This window comes from Terrapene carolina, unplaced genomic scaffold (genome assembly GCF_002925995.2).
Source record: "Terrapene carolina triunguis isolate 2854851 unplaced genomic scaffold, T_m_triunguis-2.0 Scaffold96, whole genome shotgun sequence".
NCBI classification, from domain to species: Eukaryota; Metazoa; Chordata; order Testudines; family Emydidae; genus Terrapene; species Terrapene triunguis.
This window is the reverse complement of record NW_020664447.1, coordinates 64,365,047-64,392,176: the sequence shown is the minus strand read 5'-3', so window position 1 is coordinate 64,392,176 and position 27,130 is coordinate 64,365,047. Positions and strand designations below refer to the sequence as shown.

Below are 27,130 nucleotides of genomic sequence, written 5' to 3'. Positions count from 1 at the left end.
ACTGTGGTATTTGAGCAGCTCACAAAAACCCTGTGAGGTTGGGAAGTACTGTTCTCCCCATTTTACAGATAGGGGGAACTGAAGTACAGAGAGGCTAGATGACTTGCCTACGGTCATGTAGGAAGTCTGTGGCAAAGCAGGGGAATTGAAGTCCCAAGTCCTAAGCAAGCACTTCAATCAGTGGCCACCTTTCCCCTCAGAGAGTCAAATCCAAGAGATTCAAAAAGGCAGTTGATCCGTTTCCCAAAGAGTTCTTGCATGCTTAGGTCTGCAAGGCTCAGTCTTTCCTCCTCTTCTTTTCAACTTGATGGGAGACCTCTAGGGGAGGTAGTGAGATGCCATAGATCCATATTACTAATGTGATGCTGAAGATAACCATTTGCACATCTGTTTCTCAGTAGATACAGGCAGTGCTAACCCCCAGATATTCCAGTGCCTGAGAGAAATAAGGACATGGGTGTATGGCAGATGACTCAGGTTCAAGAAGAGGGAGATACTTTGAGAAGCAGATATGGATATTAACCTAATTATCTACTGAGAGAATTTATCCTCAGACTGTCAAGGTGATGTGCAGTCTCTGAGTTATGTCAGTCTCATCACTGCTCCTGAGAACACAGATAGCCACAGTGTCAAGAAGTGCCTTCTAGTCAAAAACTCTTCAGAACAGGTGGCCACAGTGATTCACACATTTGTCACCTCCTGATTAGTGTTTTGCAACACACACTACCTGGGGTGAATGTGATGGCTACCTGGAAGCTCCAGCTAGTACAAATTCCCTTAGTCCACCTCCTAAGCAAGAAAGATCAACAAAAACATTTCATGTCAGTGTTCGATTGGCTCCCCATTCAACTCCAGCTCCACTTTAGAGGTCCTTAAGGAGCTAGAGTCTAACTGTTTTACAAACATCCTCTCCATCCATAAACCACTGATGCAATTGCACTCAGTGGGTAGGTGAGGGTATGGCTGAGTGATCACAGGATTCAGGATGTTCTCAGTGCAGATCCCTGGCTATGAATTTCCTTACCGCCAGAGAACAGGAAAACTCCAAGCCAGACTGACTTTACAGTTGTCTGCAAACCCTTCCCAATAATGATGATTGATGGTTGATCTGGAATTCCCCATCCCCCAAACTCTCTTTTAATATCATTTGGCAGTAGGGTGACCAGACAGCAAGTGTGAAAAATCGGGACAGGGGCTGGGGGGGGGGAGGGAGTAATAGGCACCTATATAAGACAAAGCCCCAAATATCGGGACTCTCCCTATAAAATTGGGACATCTAGTCACTCTATTTGGCAGAATAAAGGAAGGGTATAGACAATGGGGTCCTTCACAGCCAGAAAAATGTAATTTTGGATGGTGTATCTACTGGTGAGATAATGCATGATGGCTGTTTTTAAAAGGCCTGCTATAGAGAGATTAGGTATCCCTGCCCTAAGTGTGAGAGCCAGGATTAGCACTCAGGAGACCCTTGTGCCTAGCATTGAGCTCACATCACAAGAACATGCTGACTTGTACATGTTTGGGGATATAGAAATGCTTGTTAATAACTTGTTTTTGCAAGTTGGAGTTATAAAGCTGAATGAGTGACACGGCAAACATTTCTATGGCAACAGAGTGATGTCACCAACAGCATTTTGACTTTACAACTGATTTCATTTGAAGGAAAAACTTTGCAGAACATTTCAGCATTTGATATGGAAACACATAAAGTCACTGTAGTGCATGTGTGTGTGTGTTGGGGGGGTGTTCCTGTTGACTTCTGTGCGTCCTGCACCTGTACCTAAGGGCAGAATTTGTGCCAAATATACATATCCTTTTCCCCCAGAGGAGTCTGAAAGTTGTTCCTGGGAGGGTTGCAACACATTGGCGAGATGGTGTGAAGGAAGCTTTCACTGCTGCTGCCTATATGTCTGATCAGTGGGTAAACAGAGAGGTGAGATGTACAGTTCAACTGGTAGCTTTGATCCCTGAGATGTGTGGTGATGGGGGCTTATATAAGCACCTAAATAAACAGATAAATTAACTCAAAAACAAAAAATGTAAAAGTGAATATAAAATACAGGAAATATTTCCCATGGGAGGTTAGAACCCTGTTAAAAATAGCTCAGAGGTACCCACTGCCCAGTTAAACTGTAAAACAAAAGTTAAAAGAAAATTAACAGTGCAAAGAAAAAAAATCATTTTCTTCAATATGGGGGTCCAAAGTGGGTTTTTGGCTTTCAAGCCACACATGGATCTTCCAAGAGATACTGAGTTCTCTGAGAGATTTTAAACTAAAAATGAGTTATTGACATTGGGCCAAATCCTTAGCTGATGTAAATGTGCCCCCATTTTAAGTCAATGGCGCTATGCTGATTTACACCAGCTGTGGATCTGGCCCATTATCTTTTCAGTCAGGAACTTCAATTTTAACAGAACTCATCCGAAAGCATGTTCTTTTTCTCTCTCTCTCTCTCTCTCTCTTTCTTACACATCAGCAGATGAAGTCAGTCCTGGGTGTTTTCTTATGTTTCCTTAAATACCGAGAAGACAACAAAAGATATTTAAAACACCATGCACATTGTACTCAATGGGAGGGGAAGGGAAATGTACAGAAATATCCCCTTTCTAGGGATGTATCAACTCACACACCTTCCTGGAAAAGACAAAAGGGCAAGGGCGGGGGGAGGGGGAGAAACTCAAGAGAAAACAGCAGCAGAAGCCTGAGTTGCTGGATTATCTTCCATGTCATATGAAAATACTTTTTCCAAAGTTTGAAAGCGTTTCTTAAGAGCAGCCAGCAGCATATTGAGATTTCCCTCCTCTCCTTTCCAACAACAAAGCAAAGTTCCACCCTCCCTCCCTCTCTCTCTCTTTTCTCTTCTCTTAAAAAAAAAAGTTTTGAGAATTTCACTTTTCTATTCACAGCAGCCCTGGCCAAAGTAAAGCCCTCTTTTACATTGACGTCAAGATCTTTACCAAGATTAGGGTTTCATTTCTGTATTGCAGCAATTAGCCAGGGAATGTATAAAAGGCTTCAGGGAAGCTAGCTAGGACTCCAGAGGGAAAGCACTTTGCACCACAGACAGATAGCGAGAGAGAGGAGGGAGACAGGGACACACAGAGAGAGGGACAGAAAGTTTGTGTACAAAGACCTTAAAAAAAAAGTAGCGTTGCACCTGGTAACACTGGTGACACAGAAAGTAGAGGTCTGCTTAGTGCTTAAATAGCTGAGAGACAATGGGACAGGAGAGGAAAGTGAACGATCTCTGCTTAAATTTCATAATTGCAGGGAAGTAGAAGCACAGCTGCCTCTGTCTTTAACGGACTCAAAAGGGCTATTGGATAAGGGAAACATTTTAGTCTCTGAAAAAGAAAAAGCTGCTCAGAGTTGAATGAATTTCATGCTGAGTTATGGTTTTGACCAGCCTGAGTATATTTAATAATTTCTGCTGCCGTTGAGAGAAGGAGGCGGGAGGTGGAGGGGGCTGATGAGTTTTTTAAAAATGCCTTTCATTTTATTTTATCTTATTTTTTAAATGAGTGTTCAGGGCAAAAAAGGGAGCTGAAGGGAACCCGCTGGAGAGCAGCAGCAGGGAAGATGGGTCTGTTAAGCGTGGATTTGCTGATCGCGCTTCAGATCTTGCCGGTTTTTTTCTCCAATTGCCTCTTTCTTGCACTCTACGACTCTGTGATCCTCCTGAAGCACATGGTGCTGCTCCTGAGTCGCTCTAAGGCGGCGCGTGGCGAGTGGCGAAGAATGCTGACCTCGGAGGGACTACGCTGCGTCTGGAATAGCTTCCTCCTAGATGCCTACAAACAGGTGGGTAGGTGGGAAGGGGATGGAGAGGAGGTGAGAAAAGGCACCCCCGTTCCGGGGGGTCTGTGCGCTCTGCACGGTGTTTCCCCTTTGTGCCCTGCGCTAAACTAGAGTTTGGTTTGGCATTGGGAGAGTGGAAAACAGCTGTTCTTCAGGAGGGTAGGGGATTGGGATTTAAAGACCTTGGTTCTGTGCCCTCCTCTGCCACTGACTCTCTGTGCAATTTAGGGCAAGTCATTTAACCTTTTCCTGCCTCCGTTTTTCTAGCTGTACCGGGAGAATAATGGTACTTATCTTTGTAAAGTGCGTTGAGAGTGTTGGATGAAACATATTATATAAGTGCTGAACATAATTAAATATCTTTGTCAACCATTTAACCAGTGCAATATCATCAGAAGTTATACAAAGATTAGGTCTTTAAATAACATCTCAAGGTGATCTGAATGCCCATGACAGCAAAGGATAAAAATAACCCTATGGCATTATATCATCATTTTTATTCAGCTCATCTGTTCATTTTTGTATTGGGAAGGAAGGCACTGAGACAGTGTGAGTAGGTTTAAAAAAAGAGAGCCCCTTTTCTCTTATGAAGGTGGGGAAAACAGGACATGACAAAGCTTAAAAATAAACTTGTAACCAGCTGAGGGACAGCTGCCTGGTCTTCTTCTTAGCTGCATGCACAATGTGCCTCAAGTGGCACGTGACCAGGATTCATCACTGAATTTGGTCCGCTGGTGATTTTGGTTAATAATGCTAATAGCAGTTACACAACACATGCTCTTTCCAAGTTCCACACAAACATTAACTAATGAGCTTGGATAAAACCCCTGAAAGTAACTGTATCCCCACTTGATAGATTGGGAAACTGAGGCACAGAGACATTACGGATTTTGCTCCAGGTCATCCAGCAAGCAAGGGCTTGTCTATGCAAACGCTTCGTTTGCAGCAAACTGGGACATGAATCTACCCTGCGCTAGCCTACTGAGCACCAAGAGTACATGTGGACCCAGCTACCGCACACTAAAAGTTCCCTAGTGCTCTGTAATCTGCTTCCATTTGAAAGAGGGATAGACAAAAGTGCACTAGGGAACTTTTAGTGTGTGGCAGGAGGGTTCAGGTGGACACTTAGCTTACATCAGGCTAGTGCAGAGTAAATTCACACCATGACTTGCTGTGAACTAAGTATTAATTTACACAAGCTCTACAAAGCAAAACTGGGATTAGAAACCAGAAGTTGCTGTCTCACAGTCTTGTGATCCGTTTATTGGAATTTTCTGTTTTATTAAGATTATTTAAAAACAAAAACCCATCTGATGGACTTAGGTTAACTATCTCTTATATCCTGTCTGAATCATAGTTATTTATCTGCTGAAAAGCATTTCTTGTTGTGCTACCTCTCCTCCCACTACAATAGCATTATATATTTACTCTTAGGTAGAGCTGTAGGGAGTTGCTCATGGTGGTGCTTAGTTACTGATTTAGTTTGATATATGACACCAAGTGCCTGTCCTGAAGCTCTTGGCACATGTACATACTTTTCAATATATAAAATAAATACAAATTACATTAGCTATCCCAACCGCAATCAACCCCTTAACTCACCACAATACAAATCAAATATTTGCAAAATATAATAATTCTAATTACTTCTATCGCACTTTAATCTCCAAAACACTTCAGATATTAACTAAATAAATGTCTCAATGCTCTCGTGAAGTAGGCTGCAAAACATTATTATTCCCATTTTGCTGCGTGGGGAAGTGAGACAGAAAGATGAACATGTGACTTGATCATGGGTACAGAGGAAACCAGTAGCAGAGCTGTGATTAGCACTCATGCATTCCCAGCTCCTAGACTTGGGCTCTGAACACTGTGCCTCGCATTGGGAGAAGGCTCAGACTTTCACTAGCTTCCTGAAGGTGAATGGAAATGTTTTAAAAGTCTCCAAAAACCCTTATATACATGAAAACTCTTTAACTTCTGTAGTAAGTTACATCAACATTCAAATGATGCATAATGCACTTTAAAACAAAGCTATTAAATTACTTCCTTCTTTCCATTCCTGTCAAGACCTGAGTTCATGATTCAATGTTTCCTCATCTGCTACTGATGGCATCACTGACACCTGAAGGAGTGGGTAGCTCTTCACTGTTGTTAGCAAAGAAACTCAAATCTTAACTTCAGGGCTTAGAAGGTAATAAAAAGCCTTTTATTTTACCTTTAAACCGCCTAGAACACATCAACCTTATCATGTAGGGTGATATCCTGGCCCCAGTGAAGTCAATGGCAAAATTCATATTGACTTCAATAGGGCCAGTATTTTACGCCCCCATCTCAAAAGGGGGGGGGGGGGGAATTCCTTCACAGTAGTGATTCTTAAGGAGAGCCTCACAGTGCCTTCACAAAGCACCTGATTGAGTAATCACAGATATCATTGGAAAGATTCCTGTTGACTTCAGTGATGATGAGGCCCAAAAAACACTGAAGATTCCTGACTGTTGTAGAGGCAGAAGTGACAGACTACATTGAAGGTCAATATTAACAGTGAAAGAGGAGTGGGTTGTAAATTGCTTGCATATGAATCTCTGGGAGTCTCCTGCCACTTCTGCAGGGCAGGGGGGAAGCTAGTTAAATAGAAAGCCAATTTGCTCTGGTAGAGTCCAAAGGAGACCAAACTTCTGCGGCTCTGTGGCATAAATGTGAACAAACAATGTAAAACAGTGAAATGCATGAACCTAAAGAGTGTCCAGTAGGGCCTCTCCACAAATGTATATTTTTCCATGTCCTGAAATGGATTTTGCATGTCAGAACCACTTAATTGCTGTATTCCCAAATCCAGCTGGGCAGAGGGGGTAGATGTCAATCGGATTTAAATACATGCCTAACATTAGGCATGTGCTTAACTGTCTTTCTGAATCAGGGCCTTCTTCACTAGTAATAATACTTTGCAGTTACATAGTGCATGTCAAATGAGCATCTCAAAGCATTTTACGAATACTAAGTAAACCCACAAAATCTCTGTGAGGTTCGTAATCTCAATTTTACAGATGGGAAAACTGAGGCACAGATAGTTGAAGTAGACCAAAGCCACACACAAAGGTAGTGGAAGAACCTGGAATGAAACCAAGAGCACCCAGTCCCATATAGTAATAACTCTACCTAGCTGTTATGTAGTGCTCTTCATCAGTAAATCTCAAAGCACTTTAGAAAGGTATCATTTTACAGAGGGAGAAACTTGAGTCAGAGCGAGGTGAAGTGACTTGCTCAAGGTCACCCAGCAGGGCCATTGGTAGAGTTGAGACTAGAACTCAGGTCTCCTGTCTCCCAGCCCAGGACTCTAGCCACTAGACACACTACTTCTCCAAACAAATTAGTTTCCTTTGAAATTTTTTTTAAAAGGCCTTGTTTACAGGGGGAAATTGATTCGCATGGCTATTGTGAAATAAACTAATCCGTAATAGCTATTCTGGAATAGTTCCGTGTGTGGATACTATTCCAGAAGAAAAGTGATTTTATTTCAGAATAATTACTCTGGCTTGGAAGTGCATTAATTTTTGCAGAATAAAGTGACTTGTATTCCAGAATAGCATCTGCATGGGGAGCTATTCTGGAATAGCTATTCAGGTCAATTGCCATGTAGACAAGCACATAATACAGGGGTGGGAAAACTACGGCCTGGGGGCCGCATCCGACTCTTCATACGTTTTAATCTGGCCCTCAAGCTCCTGCCGGGGAGTAGCGTCTGGGGCTTGCCCTGCTCTGGCACTCCAGCTGGGGGCTTGCCCCGCTCCGTGCGTGCCGTGGCTCCGTGCAGCTCCCGGAAGCAGCAGCATGTCCCCCCTCCAGCTCCTATGCGTAGGGGCAGCCAGGGGGCTCTGCACGCTGCCCCCCACCCCAAGTGCCACCCCCACAGCTCCCATTGGCTGCAGGGGCAGCGCCTGCAGATGGGGCAGCGTGCTGAGCCACTTGGCTGCGCCTCTGTGTAGGAACCGGAGAGGGGACATGCTGCTGCTGCTGCTGCTTCCGGGAGCTGCTTCAGGTAAGCGCCACCTGGAGCCTGCACCCTTGACCCTCTCCCATGCCCCAACCCCCTGCCCCTGCCCTGATCCCCCTCCTGCCCTCCGAACCCCTTGGTCCCAGCCCGGAGCACCCTCCTGCACCCCAACCCCCAATTTCGTGAGCATTCATGGCCTGCCATACAATTTCCATACCCAGATGTGGCCCTCGGGCCAAGAAGTTTGCCCACCCCTGACACAGTACATTACACCCATATTTGTGCTTGTTATTCCTGTCTTTCTGACAGGACTTGCTTCTAGTTCTGGAAGATCCCAAATATTGGACCTTAAAACTATGATTTTTTTATGTACAAGAAAACTATTTTAGGTCATTTTAAAAGTCTTTTAAATATTTTAGTTAACATTTTAATCTCCTTTTCTGGACTCATGGACTCATGGACAGCTGAATTCATCATGAATCTAAGGCACATGCTCTTACCATCAGAAGAGTTAAATATAGTTCCAATAATATTTCAATTTCAGTTTTCAATCCTTCTATAACAGGCTTTCTGCATTTCTGTAAGATATGAGGCATATAGAGAATACTTGATGTGGTATGAAATAAATGCTTTATTGTCACTCATATGGATGACCTATATAATTCATTCAGAAGCAATGTAAATATCCCCCAAACTCTCTCTTTCTCTCTGTATATGCATCCAGAGAGATATACATGTTTTCCTAGTAATCATTTCACTCACCACTTCTGTGGGGGAACACAGCTGTTTGTAAACAGCACACAGCAACACTACAGAACAGTTAAGAGTAGAAAGCAGTGTCCAAATAATAAAAAGCACCCTAGGCTTTCTCTGAGATGAAGCTACTTTGCCTAGTCTGCTAGCTCTGTTAACTCCCATTATAATAGTTAACCTTGTTCTAAAGAACCTCTCTTTGCAACACATCTTGTATGTGCAGTCCGTAATTAGGGGTGGTGCAGAGCCATGTTTGACTCACAAGGCCACTACACCCCATGGCTCTGCTTCCTCATGGGAGGAGAAGAAGGAGGGTGTTATATAAATCATCAAGAGGGAACAGTATAGGCACTATCAACAATTAATCTGGCAGATGTTCAAATCAGAAACCAGAACTCAGGAAGTTGTAAGAAATATACTAATCACAGATAAAATGTACATGAGAAAATAAACAAACATCAGAGAATTACTCAGTTGTTCCTATTCTGCTGGGGGGAGAGGGTGGAGGGAGGAGGAAAATAGCTTATGTAAAATGTTCCAGTGTAAGAGAATGCTGTACATTTGCTAAACAAGTAAATCAAAGTATCTATTGTTTGCCCACTGAGGATGTTAAAGTCTTTTGTTTTTGCTACTAGATCCTCCCAGGTGATAATGTCCTAACCAAAAGGCTGCATCCAGTTTCTGCTGCTGCATGCAATAGTAGTTTATAACAAGAAGACAATGGAAAAATTCCATTGCAAAGTTAGGAATGGGTATCCCATTGGAAAGCTATGAAGCTCTCTGTCCAGTGATTTATAGCTTTCATTTCTAGTCCTTAAAGGGTAGCAGGAAGTAGGATCTTAAACCTGTCACTTGTCCAAGATTGAATATTGCCCATTCTGCACCTCAATGCCAGTGTAATTTTGAGGGGTAATTCTATATTTGGATTGTGTTTTAAATGGAATTTGGTTGAAGCAGCTATATTATTTGGAATGTCAAAAGACACTCTCTCTCTCTCTCCAATACTACAGTGATCAGAATGATACTGTATAAATAGTTTGATTGATGGATTCATAGCTAAGTTTATGTGTACGTGTGTGTGCAGATCCTTCCTGTCTCTAAAAAGGGTTGAACCAAAAGCAAACTCTCACATGAAGACTCCAGAATTTAGAGAAAGTTTGGATCTGGATCCAATCTTCAGGGGATGGGCCCATCTCTGGATTTAATAGTAGATTAAACCAGTGCTATGAGCTCTGATGGAGGCTCAGTTAAATCACCAGACATACCATCAAACACATGGCCCTCTTCCCATATAATAGGTGTACTCATTCCTAGAAGCACCAGCATGCAACTCAACATCGGGAAGGGCATCACAGCTTCTGACAACACGGATTGCTCAAGGGTGTTCTGCAACATTGTAGAGCAATATTTGCAAAGGTAGTATAAAGAGCAAGTGCCTCATTTCCTATTGATCAGCTTTTCAGCATACCACTGGGTTACAATGCTACTTTGGGAGGCTTTTCAGACAGTAGAGCAAAGACCTCTTAGCTCGAACCCTTATGCACTCATCACCTTTGTTAATTTTGACCTGGAGGGCAAGGAAGTGTCTTTCTTTGAATTTCATGGCAATAAGAGGAACTTATGAAATAAGCCCTCTGCTAAAAATGAATTGTCAAATAGTTTTAGGTCCAAAATGTAAGCATTGTCTAGTGTTTACAAATATTTGTCCCCCCAAACCTGTATTAATAGCACTGATTTTACAAAATGTAACATTAGTAAAATTATTTTCATTGAAATTTTCAAGTACAAATGATAATAAAATAAACTTAAAACTACTACTAATAATAATAACTAAACCTTCCCCTCGGTATTGGGAACCCAAACTCTACAGGGCTTGGACTTGAACTCCTGAACCAGGAAGTAGGGCTGTCAACTCTTCCTCCAATGCCCCTGGCAATATTGTTAACAAATAATATTAATAATAAAGACATCAGTCACATCTTGTAGGTATAGCCCATAATTAGGGGTGGTACAGAGCCATGTTTGACTCACAAGGCCACTACACCCATGGCCCTGCCTCCCCATGGTTTACTCCTAGGGGAGTATAGAGGGAGTAGATATGGAATTCTGCCAGGTCCTTATGTGGGAAGCAAGGACTCCTTATGCGACCCTCCCGCAGTGCATTCTCATATATGGGCCAGGCAGAGTTTGTCCCTAAGTGAGTAAGGAGGGCAGGGTTTGGCCAATGATTTTTATTAGGACTGTGTCATTTTAATTCTTCTTCTCCCCCAGCCTCACAGACCTGAAACTAAATAAAGAGCAAGAGCACCAATGAAATCCAGCGTCCCCTGTTCTCCCCGTGTTGTACACTCTGTTCTAAAAGCAAATGCCCTCTTCCCTGTGGTGAATGAACAGTACACATTAATGTATACTCTTCCAGGCAGGGACCTTAGGTGATTTATATGCACTGAGGGATTCCTACACAACTTTGGGTCTTGTAAAAAAGCAAATACTACTAATACTTTGAATAACCCTGCTGCCAGAGCCTGACTAACATCTGGATGAGGCTCTGAGAAATGACAGGCTCTTCTGGGGCTGCATTTTACTGAATAGAATCAAAGCAAAGAGAAGAACTTGAAAGGGAGTTAAGAGCTCAGGGGGTTCTGTCCATAGCCAGTAGCTGGGCTCCAATCCCTAACACGGCATGGCCATGTTTAAATGGCTAATACCATAGCCTGCTAATTATCTGGCAACACCTATTTTCTTTAGGGAGTTGATGTAGCTTGATGAACCTGCCCAATGGTTCAAAAATCCCAGATGTGGGGCATGAAAGCAATTTTTCAATGCTCAGGATCCCAAGAGGGATATGTTAGATCTGATAAAAAGCAAAGCAAAAAGAAAGCAAATCAGGAGATGATGTTTTGTCCACGGGGCTTTTCCCAGGCCATGTGGAAAATGTTCAACAAAGTTAGTAGTATGTTCTGTTTCCAGCGTGTGGTTTATGAATAGGTCTTTCTTTTCCTCCCCTTCCCCTTCATTTTGCAGTCGACATGCTAAAGCAGCATTAGCGTTGCTCCCCCTTTCCATTGTGCACAACGCTCCAGAACGAGATGCCCAGTATCAGAGCCGTCAAATGCAGGATTGGCCTTAAGCACAAACAGTGCAAGTTATTGCTTTGAGGTGGGGAGATCCCTTTGCTTGTGGAGATGGTGAGACAAGGGGGCCTCACAGTTCATGGGCTAGCTTGCTGTCCTCTGAAAGCAGGATCATCCACCGCAGCTTGGGATCCATAAGGCCAGCATTGAGTGACTAAACAGTCGGCACAGAAGTGCGTGATTATATAAATGCTGGAGCCAGAGTTATTGCATGTGAGAGAAGTTCTGCTGGTTTGTTTCTTAGAACATATCTTTTGCCAGCTTTTGTGCAAGATTTCAAAAGCAGTTGGGCTATTATGTGGCTTTTTTGGTAGGCATTTTCATTGCGTCAATTTTTTTCCAATAGCTATTTTTTTCCTTTCTGTAATAAATAATGACAACAAAGAGAACAGAAAAGCCCCACAATGCAGATGATCAGTGAGGATGATATTGTCATCCTGTGTCAATCCCGTTCCTGAGTCTGGTGAAATGAAGAGGCCCTTTGGGAACGTCAGAACTTCATCAAGACCAATTAGCGGAGATGTTGCTGCTTGTGTTTAAGCATTAATGACTGGGCAGGGTTGGGTTTTTGGAGTGGCTAACATTGGCATGGAACGAGGCAACGACCTAATTACTCCTCTGCAGGAGCAGAAAATGCCTTGTGAATGCCTGCTTGGCAAGGATGTCTCATTAAAGACAAAGCGGCAAACACAACTCTCCTCGAAGCAAAAATTAACATGATAGGTACCCCATGGCCGTGAGACTTTCTTGTGTCTGTGGGAAATAAAATGAGGTTAGCCACACCGGGGGATATCTTGGCTGCGTTTTAGTCTACAGGGTGTCATGGAACTAGTTTTTATTTTGTCTCCAAACCTCATCTTTTTGGTTTGCAAGGAATACTCTGCCTATGGGAGGCACAGAGAACACCCTTGCATTGTTGGAGCACAGTCACACATGCTAACACCCTTGGCATCATTGTGAAGTAATACTTGAAGGGCACTATTATACTAATGTCCAATTGAAACAATTTTGATTTTTCCCTCCAGGGTTTAGGAATTTAAACAGCGAAAGTGGCATTTGGTAGAGCCTAATGCAGAGTTGGGAAAGAGGAATTTACTCAGTGAATATAGCCTCTTTTTCTGCCCACATAATATTCATAAGCAGATTGTGGTTTTCCTCAAATTTATTGATGAGTATAAAGCTGGTCAAAAAAATTTCATTCATAATATTTTTCCAAAGTAAAACTGGAAAAACTTGGGCAAAATGAGGCCTATCTACCTCACAGGCATGTTGGGAAATTCTTTAATTAGCTATATGTTCCTGAAGCATTAAATACAACAGTAAAAATTCCCATAAAATCTGTTGGCTTGAAGAGAGAGTCAGGGGAAAGGAAGAACAGGTTCAGTGTCAATTACCCTTTGAAAAAGTGGAACTGAACCATAAAGGATCATATATTCACCAGGGACAGTTAGGTTTCAGGTGAAGAGATGGAAGTCCCTGTACCTACACTGTGCTCATTGCTGGATTTTAGCTATAACGGAGATTTTTTTTCCCCCATCAGCTGAGCATTCCGCTCTCAACTCTGGTTCTTACTGGTTCTGGCTTTTCAGGAGGCAACGCTTGGTGATGAAATCTGAGATGACTTCTGTGGGCCAAATTCAGAAGTCCTTACTGAGTTCTTACTCAATTGAAACTCCTGCTAGCTTCAGTAGGAGTGTAGTTACTGAATACAGTCTGGATTTGAACCTCAGGATTTGCCTCTCTATGAATTCAATCAAAACAGTATTTTTCTGAACATCATGAGATAGGCAGGAGATGAGAAGAGAGAGAAATTATCAGGGAAATAAAAAAACAATTACATTGTTGTTATAGAGCTTGATGCTAAGGAGAGATGTGCAGGAGTTGCAGTGACTGGACTTATTAATTGTCTTTTATAGTAGTACTTTGTAATTCCATATCATTTTTCAGAGCACCTTGTAGACTTTAGTCAATCTTCACAATACCCTTGTGTGATGCATACATATTATCTCCATTGTATAGATGGGGAAACTGAGGCACTGATGGGTGCAAGGACTTTCCCACAATCGCACAGTGAGTCAGAGTCAGATCTAGGGATAAGGCCATGAACACCTAACTACCAACCACCTGCTTCAGACACTAGCCACACTCTTCTCTCCTCCTGCTGCTGCAGGAGAAACACAACAATGGGAGAAGACACTGGTTTTATATAGATCATTTGCTTAAAACCAGGATCCTTGCAGCATTTTCTGTGTAGGGAGCACACTGTGTTGTTTGAACAGCTGACTGTGTTTGTTTAGTGAGAGTGAACATGAAGGACACTGTGGAAACAAGTCACAGTAACTCATCATGTCTTTATTTGTTTTGACATCAGGTGAAATTGGGAGGAGAAGCCCCAAACTCCAATGTGATCCACATAGCTAATGGCAGCAGCAGCAGCAGTAGCAGAAGGAAAAGTGTTGGCGGAAAATATGGAACCAAGTGCCACCTCCTGGACTTTGCCAATTCAGAGCGCCCGCTGGTGGTTAACTTTGGTTCAGCCACCTGACCCCCATTCACGAGCCAGCTGTCGGCCTTCGGCAAGCTGGTGGAGGAGTTCTCAGGTGTTGCCGATTTCCTGTTGGTCTACATCGATGAGGCTCACCCATCGGATGGCTGGGCTGCCCCTGGGATCTCTCCCTCCTCATTTGAGGTGAGGAAGCACAGGAACCAGGAAGACCGATGTGCTGCTGCTCACCAGCTCCTGGAGCGATTTTCCTTGCCATCCCAGTGCCAAGTGGTAGCTGACTGCATGGACAATAATGCCAACGTGGCCTATGGGGTCTCCTTCGAACGAGTGTGCATCGTGCAGAGACAGAAAATTGCCTACCTGGGGGGCAAGGGCCCCTTTTTCTACAACCTCCAGGAAGTCCGGCTTTGGCTGGAGCAAAACTTCAGCAAGAGATGAAATCCAGCCTAAGATGAACAAAGTGTGTCAAGAGCCTTGTCCCTTTAAAGTGATAAAAAAGGGAAAAAAACACACTGTTTTACAATAGGTCTTTTGGGGCCTGTTGCAGGAGAACAGGTTCAATAATAAGGTCAAATGAATGCAAGCCAGGAAAAAAAACAAAAAAAACCCAGCACATAAAAAGAGAATTGTGTGAGACAATCCTACTCCTGCCTTCTTAACAGGGCAGAAAAGGCCACTGTGAAAAGTGCTGCTGCTGCGCATGAAAGGTGGTGGGATGAGATTTCTCGCCCATCCTTTTAACAACATGTTCACTTTAGGTTCAGAAGAAAGCATTGCTTCCTGGAAGGCGATTCTGCGGAGAGGCAACCTCATGTATTTGATCAGGGACATCTCACTTTTCCATTGAGGCCTGTGTAGGCAACTTGCCAGCAACCTGGGACCTTCAATTAATTTGCATAAAATGGAGTGGATTATGACTGCCTTCCTGTTTTGATAGAGATGTATGACCCAGCAGAGACTACAAGATCCACCATGCAGTGCAAACTGGCTGCTCAGTTCAAGATGAAACATTGTATGTGGATTTTGGTACTCTCTACAGGCAGCCTCTCTGCATTGTGTGTGTGTGTGTGTACAGTACGCACACATACACACACACAAACACACACACACACACTCTTAGGCCTCTGTATGTTAACAATTAAATTGGCAGCAGGCCACACCATAGAACTCCATAGGCTGCATTTGGCTCTCAGGCTACACCTTGGTCACCACTGTGAGCCAGAGAAAGAGAGAGTGAAGAAAAGCGGTGATGGGTGGGCGGGGGAGGGAGAAGGATACAGACGAAAGAGTCTGCAAGATCCTAAGATCAAAGGAATGAGGGAGAAAGAAACAGAGATTGTGTAATAAAACTATAACTTTTCACTTTGAAAATTCAGAAAGTGGGATTATTTGTCACCAACACACACAGATATACACACACAGGGCAAGAGAGAAGAGTTCAGCTGATGCCAGCCTTCAATATGTGGGACTGAAAAGATGTATTCATCGCTGCTTTTTTCTTTTTTTTCTTAAAGAGAAACAGCAGAGAGAGAGAGAGAGAGAATTAGGGGTTATTTTGTGTTTAGTTTTGTAAAAGTAATTTATTTCTTTTGACCTAGCAGGCATATTTTTGAGCGAGGGCGGGACTTACACACCACTTTACCTCATTGGAATTGAAACCTGTCCAGTTGATTACCCTGTTAAAGTAGTCATGTTGATTTTTGCTATCCTAGATGCCTGCAATTAGTTTACAGCCATATTAGTTCATTGGAAAGTTAAACAGTCTTTAGCCTCAGCAACTGCAATTCTGTTGGGCAGGATAGCATTTGGTTCATGTTTCATTCTTCTTCTCAGAAGCCTTTGGGGAAAAAAAACCCATCACACTGGCCTCACAGTCACCACTTTATTTCTCTGAAGAGGTTAAGGATGAACTGAGTGAATTATCAAGAACAATTGTAACAAATGGCTGGGTTTTTCAAAAATGGCTGAGGGGAATATTCTGAAGTATATTTAAAGAGACACTGTCAACTTGGTCTAGGCCTTAAATATGTTTAGGTTTTGTAAAAAATTAAAGGATTTTACAAAACCTAACACAAATGGACATGCTTCCATTGTGCTAGAGCATGAGAACTGGGAAGTGAAACTGACTAATTACAAGAGTGAACCAGACCAGCCTAGTTTCACAGTCCAAGCTGAGAGAAATGCAAAACAAGCAAACAGCATAAAGTGGGGAAAAATAAAGGAAAGTGTTAAATCTCTTACCCTGCTAATCACCTGAGATGTTAGTACAAACACAGGGAAGAACTGAAAAAAAAAGAAATATTTCTATTTTACAGTGTCCCTTTAATCACACTTGGCATATTTCCTTTTGTTTTGGTGTGAGTCAATTCAGCTAATGCACATGGCATTTTTAAAAAATATGGCTCTTTTAAGCACAGATATGACATTTTGACAGCAATGTGAGTGTGATTTCTTATGCATCCAGGTTAATGCCTCCCCCCTGGATGCATAAACAAACCCTGGTAAAGCATCCCAGAGAATCTGGTGGGGAATGGAGTTCAGAGAGCCAAGTTCAGCTGGGTGGACGGAAGAGCGTGGTACTCCTGTATTTCAGGATTTCATACTTGCGCTAAGTAATTTGTGATGAGGGGTAAAAAAGGGAAGATGACATACACTGTTGTCTTCTTTAGGGTGGGCCAAGGGTATATAGTAAGAGGTAAGAAGAAAAAATTGAACAATGGAAAATTTAGGCTGAATATCCATCTACTCCAATGTCTGCCTTCTGGTATATAAGCCTGACTTCTCAGACCATTCAGTGAAGTGATCATGACCTACCAATTACTATGGTAGATTGTTACACATTTTTATGACTGTGTGGGAGAGCTACCTTAAACCTATGAACACAGAAACAGGAATTGCCTACTGGATCAGATCACTAGTTCATCTAGTGCAGTATCCTATCTCTGATAGTGTCAGATGCTTTAAAAGAAGGTGCAAGAATCCCTATACTGGACCATTCAGAAGTAAACTGTCCACAGGAGTTACTTGTTCTGAACCACAGACAGTTAATGACTGGCTTGTGCCCTTATAAGTTTTATCCTTTCTAGTGTGACTACAGATGTCTTCATTATCCATATAAATGCCTGGTCCTTTTTTGGAATTCTGTGAAGAACTTGAGCTCAGTTATGTCTCGTGGCAGTGAATCTGATGATCAAAACACATCCTGTGTTTAAAAAAAAAATTCCTTTTATCAAATTTGTTGCCTTTCAAATTAATTGAATTTCTCCTTGGTCTTGTATTATAAGACAGAGTAAATAGGGGCACCCAATTCTCCTTCTGTGTGTCATTCATTATTTTGTATACTTTTGATGCAAGTCTTATTTGTGTCCTTTCTAAACAAAACAATCCTAATCTTTCAATCCCTCATATGGGTCCATATCTCTTATCATTTCCTCCCATTTCTGGACTCCTTCTCTTTTTGCTTAACTACCTTTTTCAGGTAGGGTGACCAGAGCTGAAAACAGTATTCCAGATGAAAACATTCAGTGGGTGTATATAATAATGTAAATATTTTCAATGTTATTTTCTATTCCATTCTTCAGACATCCTAAACTTTATCATTCCATAACTGCTTCAGGCTATAACCCGATGTGCCTTGTAAAGCTTAAACCTACCTTTCTTTCTTTCTTTCTTTCTTTCTTTCTTTCTTTCTTCAATCTGGGGCTTTTAGCATTGTCTAAGTTGTTTGTTTGCGAAATGCCAACCCAAGTGTCTAATATGACTGTTGAAACATATCTTAAGATCACAAGAAGGAGTCTGAATTAGTAACTCTAATACTCCTTTGCATAGCTAAAGTCACAGTTATTTTGCATAGCTTTTTTCTCCTTTTTGGATTTCTACTATTTTGTCCCTCTCTCATGTGTGGGTGTCTTGTTATTCATAGATGGGTTTTCATTGCACAGCAAGGGAATTATAAAACTGGCTTCTGTAAATAGCCAATCCTCAAGGATCAGAACTTTCTTTCTTGGCAACATAAATTCCTGACCCTGGCCAAAATGCAAAGATGCTGGCAACCTCTGTGGTTATCATGACAGGGATACATTTTGTAAATCCTTTTGATCCCTCCAGAAAACATATGGCCAAAAAGCAGAGGGGAATATTTTCAATAGAAAAGAAATGAGCTTAGAGAAAAAGATGTTTTCTCTTTTATAAGTGATTAATAGAAACATTAAATACAATTCCTTTAATTTTTTGATGGTGTAAAAGGATACAACTTTTAGAAAAGGTTTAAAAATTAATGAAATAATGTCACCATTAATGATACAAATAGACACATATGGGTAAGATTAACTTCTGCAGTTATGTTAGCAGGATTAAAAAAAATTAAAAGACTATCAATCATCAGGCTTCAGTATGTAAACTGATTGCTAGGTAGAGTCAAGAAGGAATTTTGCTACTAACATGGCATAATTGGCCAGGTGCATTGTGAGGTTGGGTTTCCCTTTGTCTGTACCTTTACACAAGGCATCTGCTGGACCAGAATAACTATTGTTTATTCCAGTACGGCAAATCTTACATTCTGAAGTTGAATAGAATTCACAGAAGAGGCTAATGCCTGAAAATATTCCAGAAAGTCACTGCACAGAATAGGGAATGCAGTCCTGTCCCTTGGCAGTAGCTGGAGATTGGTAACTGTTTTTTAAAATATCCTAGCATGCCTGCAAAGTCACTTTGGACCTGATTCTCCACAGACGTTTGCCTTATATCATTATTTAGCCCTGTGCAAAATAAGTGTAAGTGACACCACCAGAATGATAGCTTTTTGCTCATCCTTTGCACTTGTGTAAATGATGACACAAGGTGAAAGGCAGTGGAGAATCAGGCCCGGCACATTTAAAAATGAAAAAATGCATGGCAAAATGTATGTCACTGAACAACTGCGCTAAGGACTTCAAAAAGCTAAAGGCGATTATTCTTCTGAAGGTTGTCTAGATGGAGAAATCCACGAAGCTTCTTAAAAATGTCTCAGTGATGTGTGTGAGACCTTCATATGTTGTTGGGTGTAGGATTAAGATTTTTAACATACATTCAGTACTATAACCAAAGCGATAAAAGAGGTATCAGGTAGGGAATAATGGCCAGTTTTGTTCGACTCTACACCATATCAATGCATGACCCATATGCAGCAAACTACAGGCCTGAATTCTGGGCTGTACAGATGGGGGATGAGGGCAAGGCAGTGGTGCTAGTGTGCTCATGAAGACCGCTAACAAAAGAGTAACTAATTCCGTTGGCGTTCAGATGCCATCACACTGGCATTTCTTTCTGCGTTTTGTTATCTCTGTTTGGAGGGTCTGCTTGATGTCCATTCATTTGAGTACTGTGGGTAGAGATGTGTTTGTGTGTGCATCATTGTTTAGATGTCAGAAATATACTTCATAGGAGAACCAGCAAAAATGTGTTATAATATTGGTGCTCTGTGGAATGTGTGCTTTTTAGACTTGTTTTTTTTTTCTTGTATTTTAATAAAATCTAAAGACAAAAATATTCTGTCTTCTTTGGTCTTTTTTTATTTTTAAATATGGCGTGCTACAGGTCAGTGAAAGTATGAAGGATTGTTTTTTCGATAGAACGGACTATCCTGCAATGGTTAGAACTCGGCTTACATGGGCAAAACATAAATGTCAAAACATAAATGTCAGGATCTGTGTTTTTCTTTGTTTAATCTCTGACTAGAGCTCTTTCTGAGAAAGATAAGACAGAGCAATTTGAAAACATCTAGGATGATGTTTAATATGCACAGTACAAGCAACATTTTCAAAAATATGAGCTTGAGGCAAGCACACAAAACACTACATTGCATGTGAAAATTTTCATGTATTTGCATTTGTGTGTGCAGCGTAATACACATCCAGCACATATACATGCAGCTATATTTTCAAAGGGTGGCATTAAAGAGCAAAAATCTACTGCACACCAAAATGAGTGAGCAAAACTCAGCGCTTGATTGAGAAGCTATCCGATGAATGGAACGGCTTGAGATGAGAATGCTCAGCACCTTGCAGGATCGGGACCAACATTACTTGGGGATATATTTAATTTTTAGCTTTTACGAACTATATATTAACATGTTACAGCAAGTTTTGAAAATCGCACTCACTGTACCCAAAACCAAATGTGAAAATACACCAGAATGAAAAAGGAGAAAACAAGTTACTGAAAAAGAAAAGTAGTAACAATGTAAATCGTACCTAACTGCACTGTCCAGAGGACATCCACTCTACTATCCTGACCAGGACTTTGGAACAACCAAAGAAGAAACTATTCCTAGAAAATCCACCCCAGGTTTTTTTAAATGATCCTGTAAGCATTAGGACAGGACTTGGCATGCTTATTCACAGAGCTCCCACTGTGGGCATGATGGAGAAAGCCCATAGTTTAACTACCTCATTATCAAGTCTCAGTGCTTTGATTTAAGGTCCTTCCCTTCGACCCTGGAACATAAGAGTAACAAATACAATAATAGTGGAAATACCTCTGATTCTTGTCACACCAGTGTAAGGCAGGTGTAACTCTGCAGAAGTAAATGGCCTTTTACTGGTGTAAAACCAATATAAGTCAGAGGAGAAACAGGCTCCTTGTATATATCCACCAACATATACTTTTATTTATTTTTAAACAACTTATTCTTGCACGTATTTGCAGGGATATTTTCAACAATAGTTTTGTTTTCTGGGAGGGATATTATCCACTACGGACAAGAGAAAAGAGTTCTACACCACACAATTAGAGTAAAGCCTCTTTAATAACTGGAATATTTCCAGAGCAGTATCTCGGTGGATTGACCAGTGCTCAAGAACAATTATTTTTTTTTTGACAAAGACTAGAAAAATTCTTCTAGCATAATAAATCTTCCCAAGTATAAACATCAAACAAAGGACCTAATTGCTGGCTAAAGACTTTGATCACAGACAAGTGATCAATTTTAGCTAAAGTCAGTATCTCCTCCATGGTTCAATGCATTAATTGACTCACTACATTTTGCCTGTCTGTTGCTAATTCACCAGTCACATTAATGACTCAATGGCTTACATATGTTTTAAAGAGACTAATGTGCAGTGAGACATTCTGAGAACACCTAGTGTTTGAGACCCCGGTTCAAGTCCCCGACTCCTTAAAGGTGCTTATCACATCATTTAATTTGAAAAACAAAAAAACACAATCCATTTTAGGTTATAAACATAATCCATACAATGATTTCAGCTTAGTTTCCAAGCTAGTGGTGTATTTACCTCTGGTCTGTGGCTAGGGGAAAACAAAGAAAGAAAAGGTAATATGCATAAATCATTCTATGTGTCCTTTATTTGATTCTCTTGTTCATTTTTCAGTAGGCCCCACTGGAAATTGTTTGATAACTTGAGTACTGGGTTCATTCTCACATATACTGTGATGTGTGATTGTCTACTGAGGTAAGCGCCAATGTCCAATACAGCCCACCATGGCGTAGGTGTGTTTCTAATTTCCTGTAGACTACAGGGGGAAGAGGAGATGCATTTTTAGTCTCATCCCAGGGCACCAGAGTTAATCTGTCCCTGCCCTAGCAGCTGTTTGTCAAAACCAGTCTAACTTAGCACAGAATAGAGGGTGTTGTCTGGGAGGAATCCAGCACTGAAATGCAGATGCACTGTGGGTCAGAAGTGGTCAGATGTCTTATGAGACAAATCTTTCTGAGGTTCATTCAGAGTTTCACTGGAGATGCAGACCAGAAATCAGTAGAATATGTTTGTAAATGAAAAGCACTTGCTTCCTGAGAAAAGATTCCCGTGGCTGATTATATGAGACAAATGACAGCAGATTTGCATCAGCTGAAGCTTCCCTAGTGTTGTTAAGGAAAGTCCCAGGTAGAATGAATTGCAATACCACAAAATGTGGATGTCACGAAGGCCTGGATGGTGGGGGCAAGATTCACAACAGAAAAACAATTCACACTTGTCAAGTGGAAAAGAGTGTATTAGCCATTGATAATGCCTGAGAATCTAGGAGTAACTGGGGATCCAGAAGTATCTCCATATGAGAAACCTCTCTGACAAAGGTTGAGCACATTACCTCAATCGTAGGGGCACATCAACAATACTCAGCCACACTCCTCAGATGTTTCTCCTCATTACCAGCAGCACCTCTTTTTCTGGGTATAAGGTCCACCAGTAGCACTGGACAATATAGTAGTATCATTATATGATGCAAAGAGCAGCAGATAGCATCAGTTGAAGTTTCCTTAGTGTCAGACCTACTATATCATCCCATAGTACTGGAGAACTGTCCAGCTACAGAATCAGAATCATAGAAATGATAGGGATCTCACAAGTTCATTTAGTCCATCCCACGTGCTGAGGCAGTATTCAGTACCCCAGACCATCCCTGATGTATGTTTGTATAAACTGGTCTCAAGCGAGCATAGCCTGTTGAGCAGATTCATTTATTTTATGTGAATTTGGAGTTGGGAAAGGTGCTGATTGACAGCCTTAGAGACTGAATTGCTTTGTTTATCCATGTGGAAGATATATCTCAGGCAGGGGAAGTACAAACTTCCCACCCACCCCCTACTCACTGTCTCAGCAATAAGCATTAATCCTGATCTGAAAGGAACCATTTCAGCTAGGGATGGAGGGGAGGGTTTATTCTCTGCCCTTGTTCAGTCCTTGGTCAGCCTGCTGCATTTAGTGTCAATTATGATAGTGGTCTCCAGGATGTGGACACCTATCCATGATAAGCAGCTGTCAGATGATAACTTCCATTGGACTCTCAGTTTTTGAAATTACATATATATGTAACATATAAAGCTTCCAGTAATTGTTTTGCTGTAAAAGGATCAAGGGAGAGCTTCCCCAGGTACTCATGGCAGCTGGCTGGCTACGTTTCCAAGATGAGAGTTGCCAAGGCAAATAAATGAAAAGGAAATCACGTACCATAAGGACCACAACATGGCCCATGTCAATGGGAGGTTGATAGAAGTACTGAGAGCACAAGATGGCCCTTAGAGACTGTAAACCGTTTCCCTCTTCCTTTCCCTTTTGTTTGTAGAGGGAGATCACAAACTCTTGAGATACCTGAGAAGTGGACTGTGGGCCAGGGCACATCCATGGAGTAAGATCTCCTTTCCTTGCACCACAGATGTTTACTTGCAGGGGACATTTCAGAACAAAAACAGCAGAAATCAGGGAGCAGGACAAGGTAAGTTTCAACTCTCTGCCAGGCTGAAGAGGAGGATGTTTTTAGTTTTATGTTTCAATTGTTTTAATCAGTTTTGCATTCTCTCCCCCTACAGAGGTGAACAGGCTGCTTCAGTGATTTAAGCATTTATAACTCCAGAACAATCTAATCCAGATGAACTATTTGAGCTTTATTTTTCTGTGCTTTGTTTGAGTCCAGGTAAATAGATAAGACAAGTCATTACTGAAATCATTATGGCCTGGATCATTACCCAGAATACCATCTGCTGGTATTTTATCAAGCCTCCTTCTATTAAAGTGCCATTAAATTGCTTCTGATGTTCACTTACGGGCAGCAGATAAATCAGCCCACTTGACAGATAAATAGGAAGCCAAGTAACTATTTTTTAATTGTCTCTACTACCATCCAGTGTTACTCATGATCTATTTAATCACTGATAGGACTTTAATTAAATATATCCTAAATCTGATCATCTTGTCAACAGGGGGGAAAATGGGCTTCAGCACTTGATGAGACTTTGGGTTGGCTATGGTCTCATTTTTACGTTGACAGGAAAGTAATAGCATGATTTTAAAATGTATGCATGCTGTCATGGGGGGAAGGGTGGGGGCTTCCTTCTTCTAGCATCAAAATGGCAGCTCATGAGGGAGGTGGGTGATAGAACTCTGAAGTGAAGTTAAGCAGTTCTGGCAACTTTATTGCTAACAAGAAGTTATTCATATACTGCCTGGAGGCCTGTTGTATTAATTTATTTGTGTGTGTGTGTGTATTTTGAATGTAGTGAGCACCTAATCTGCAAAGCGAATTTAGGAAGATCCATTTTAAGTGTGTTACTGTAGCAATTGCAGGGGAATGAAAGAAAAACAGTTCAATACAATAAATGCTGTTTTATATCACTATCTTTGTATTTAATATTTTAGTGATGTTAAAAAAAATGTATGGAGTGCCCTGAGGACAAGTCTACTGGAGTCTCACTCACAGGTCAGACGAGATCATACTACTCAGCTTTCTTTTATAAATCTGGCAGCCTGATTCAGAGATGTTCATGAGTCACCCTAGAATGCAACAATCAGTGGCTCCTTCAGGGCACCATATAAATTTACCAACAAGTCCATCATGTCATTAATGTTGCTTAAGGATTTATGCACTAAAACACATTTTAAATGTGGTTAACCTAATTGCAGTGGATATAACAGAACTTTACAGTTAACACATTCCACTATTCACTGTCCTCTTTCCATATAGTTATAACTTTATGGAAAATTTTCCTTTTTTCCCCTGAAAACTTCTATGCTTGGGCTCATCCCAAAGTTGTTTTAAAAATAAAATCGTGGAAAATTTCAATAAATTGTATTCAGCTGTTTCAGAGTTTGGTGGAAACTGGAAAAATATTTTCCTATTAAAAAAATTAAAATCTAACCACACTCCACTTTTTTTTTAAAAGGTGGTTGCAGCAAGAATGGCTGAAGTTTGAGGCTTGAAATTGCATGCAAATATTTGTTAATGAGGACTAGTGCCTTTTTTAGGTTTGAGGAAAAATAATTAAGGTGTCTGAAAACTCACTTCTGAGCATGCTCAGTGAGCAGATGACTACATCACAAAACTGGCCTAATTAGCACCTTTATTGGCACTCTCAGCAGGAAGACCAAGGAATGAATGGAGAACGACATGTTTTCTTACCCCTGGAAGTTTGCCTGCCAAAATAAGGCTGAGGCTTACTGGAGGACTGTGTTGCTATCAGGGCTGGATTTAGGGGCAGGCAACCCAGGCGACCGCCTGGAGTGCCGGGCTTGGAGTGCGCAAGGCTAGGGGTGCTGTTTTTGTTGTTATCGACAAAAGGGGAAATAGAATGTTTGGAGTAAAATGTTTCAGGTATTCTGTACATGGATTCCTTTTTCACCAACCTCCTAGAATGTTCTGGACATGAAATGGGCTACAAATGCAATAAAAAATAAGGTATTCAAAAGTTTAACAAATGGAAGGGGGGCGCCAAAGACGCTCCTCACCTGGGGTGCAATTTGGTCTAGGACCAGCCATGGTTGCTATTGCCCATGTTGTCTCTTTTCTCTGGAGGACAATTTCAGTCTACTAAGCTAAAATCTGCTCATTATGACCACCTCAACTGTTTCTCTGGAACCTAAGACTCTCTTCCTCCCTTATGGTTTTTCTGCATCTCAGCTCCCCTGCTCTAACCCAGTGTGTCCAAAATGCCACTACCACATTCTTTATTCTAAGGTCACACCTCACACACATTTGAATGCCAGTGTTGGTTTCAGATATCAACAGATGAAAAATCTTTTCTGCCATCTGTTCCCTTTGCCTCCATCTCCCACATAGATACTTTAAGTGCCTGAGAAGACATTAATCAGGCACAGACATACAACTGGATCAAAGTCCAGATACCAAAATGTATTTAAAAATAAACAGACCTCCCAGGATATCCAGTTAAAGCCCCCGCTCTCAATGGAGTTATACTCCAGACAACCCAACCCTTTAGGGACAATGTGGGGACATAGGTTGGCCTTACAAGATGCTCTGAAGGTTCAGAATTTCAGAATCTGTGTTCAGTCAAGGGGTAAGTGAGGTCTAGAATTGAAGACACCTCACTGCCTGTTCACATTTATACTAGGGAGTGTTAGCATCAGTTTCTCAACAGTGTCTCCAGCAGAGACAGACATTCCTTAATGTAGCCAGGACCTAAACCATTTAGATCTTCACACTTTCTCTTATGCAGTCACCTAAACTTAGAACAGCCTCCAAATTCCCATATTCCAAGCACTATCCTCCTTCAACCCCTCCTTAAAATCCACTTATTGGGACCTACAGCTAATACATATTAAAAAACAAGTAGGGCTGTCAAACAATTAAAAAAACACAATCATTAGATTTTTTTAAAAAGTTGCAATTAATCACAGTTTTAATCAAACTGTTAAACAATAATAAAATATCAATTTAAATTTATTATATATTTTTGGATATTTTTCTACATTTTCAAATATATTGATTTCAGTTACAGCATAGAATACAAAGTGTACACTGCTCACTTTATATTATTATTTTTGATTACAAATATTTGAACTGTAAAAATGATAAACAAAAGAAATAGTATTTTTCAGTTCACCTGGAGTACACTCTCTTTATCATGAGAATGCAACTTAGAAATGTAGAATCTTTTTTTTTTACATAACGGCAATAAAAAAAAAATGTAAAACTTTAGAGCCTACAAGTCCACTCAGTCCTACTTCTTGTTCAGTCAATTGCTCAGACAAACCAGTTTGTTTATATTTACCAGATAATGGTCCCCACTTCTTATTTACAACACCTGAGTGTGAGAACAAGCATTCACATGGCACTATTGTGATATAAAGTGAGCACTGTGTATTCTGTGTTGTAATTGAAATCAATATATTTGAAAATATAGAAAAACATCCAAAAATATTTATAATAAATATAAATTGGTATTCAATTATTGTTTAACAGTGCAATTAAAACGGTGATTATTTATGACTATTGTTTTAATCTAGTTAATTAGTTTTGCGTTAATCCTTGAGTTAACTGCGATTGACAGCCCTAAAAAAGTCCCAAACATTTATGGAATGTAAAATAGTTTTTCAGTTGCCATTTTGTTGGAAGATATGTCATGGTTATGGCCTGCAATTCACCTTGTTTTCCTACATAGAAAGGCTATATCTCTGGCAGGCCAAAAGGGCCTTTATTGTACTTTTAAGAATCAG

The 27,130-nt window shown here is 41.0% G+C and overlaps 1 protein-coding gene across 2 annotated transcripts; it reads left to right on the top strand.

The window, feature by feature from the left end:
• The first annotated feature begins 3,033 nt into the window (after positions 1-3,033).
• DIO2 (iodothyronine deiodinase 2) lies at positions 3,034-14,686 on the top strand. 2 transcript variants are annotated; one of them, XM_024192818.1, is made up of 2 exons: positions 3,034-3,802; positions 14,052-14,686. In XM_024192818.1, exons 1-2 carry the CDS (start codon positions 3,581-3,583, stop codon positions 14,634-14,636), a joined length of 807 nt encoding a protein of 268 aa, XP_024048586.1. In that variant the 5' UTR covers positions 3,034-3,580; the 3' UTR covers positions 14,637-14,686. The 2 variants fall into 2 exon arrangements, with proteins under 2 accessions (XP_024048586.1, XP_024048587.1); XM_024192819.1 differs by having other exon boundaries at positions 14,052-14,624.
• Positions 14,687-27,130: the final 12,444 nt, after the last annotated feature.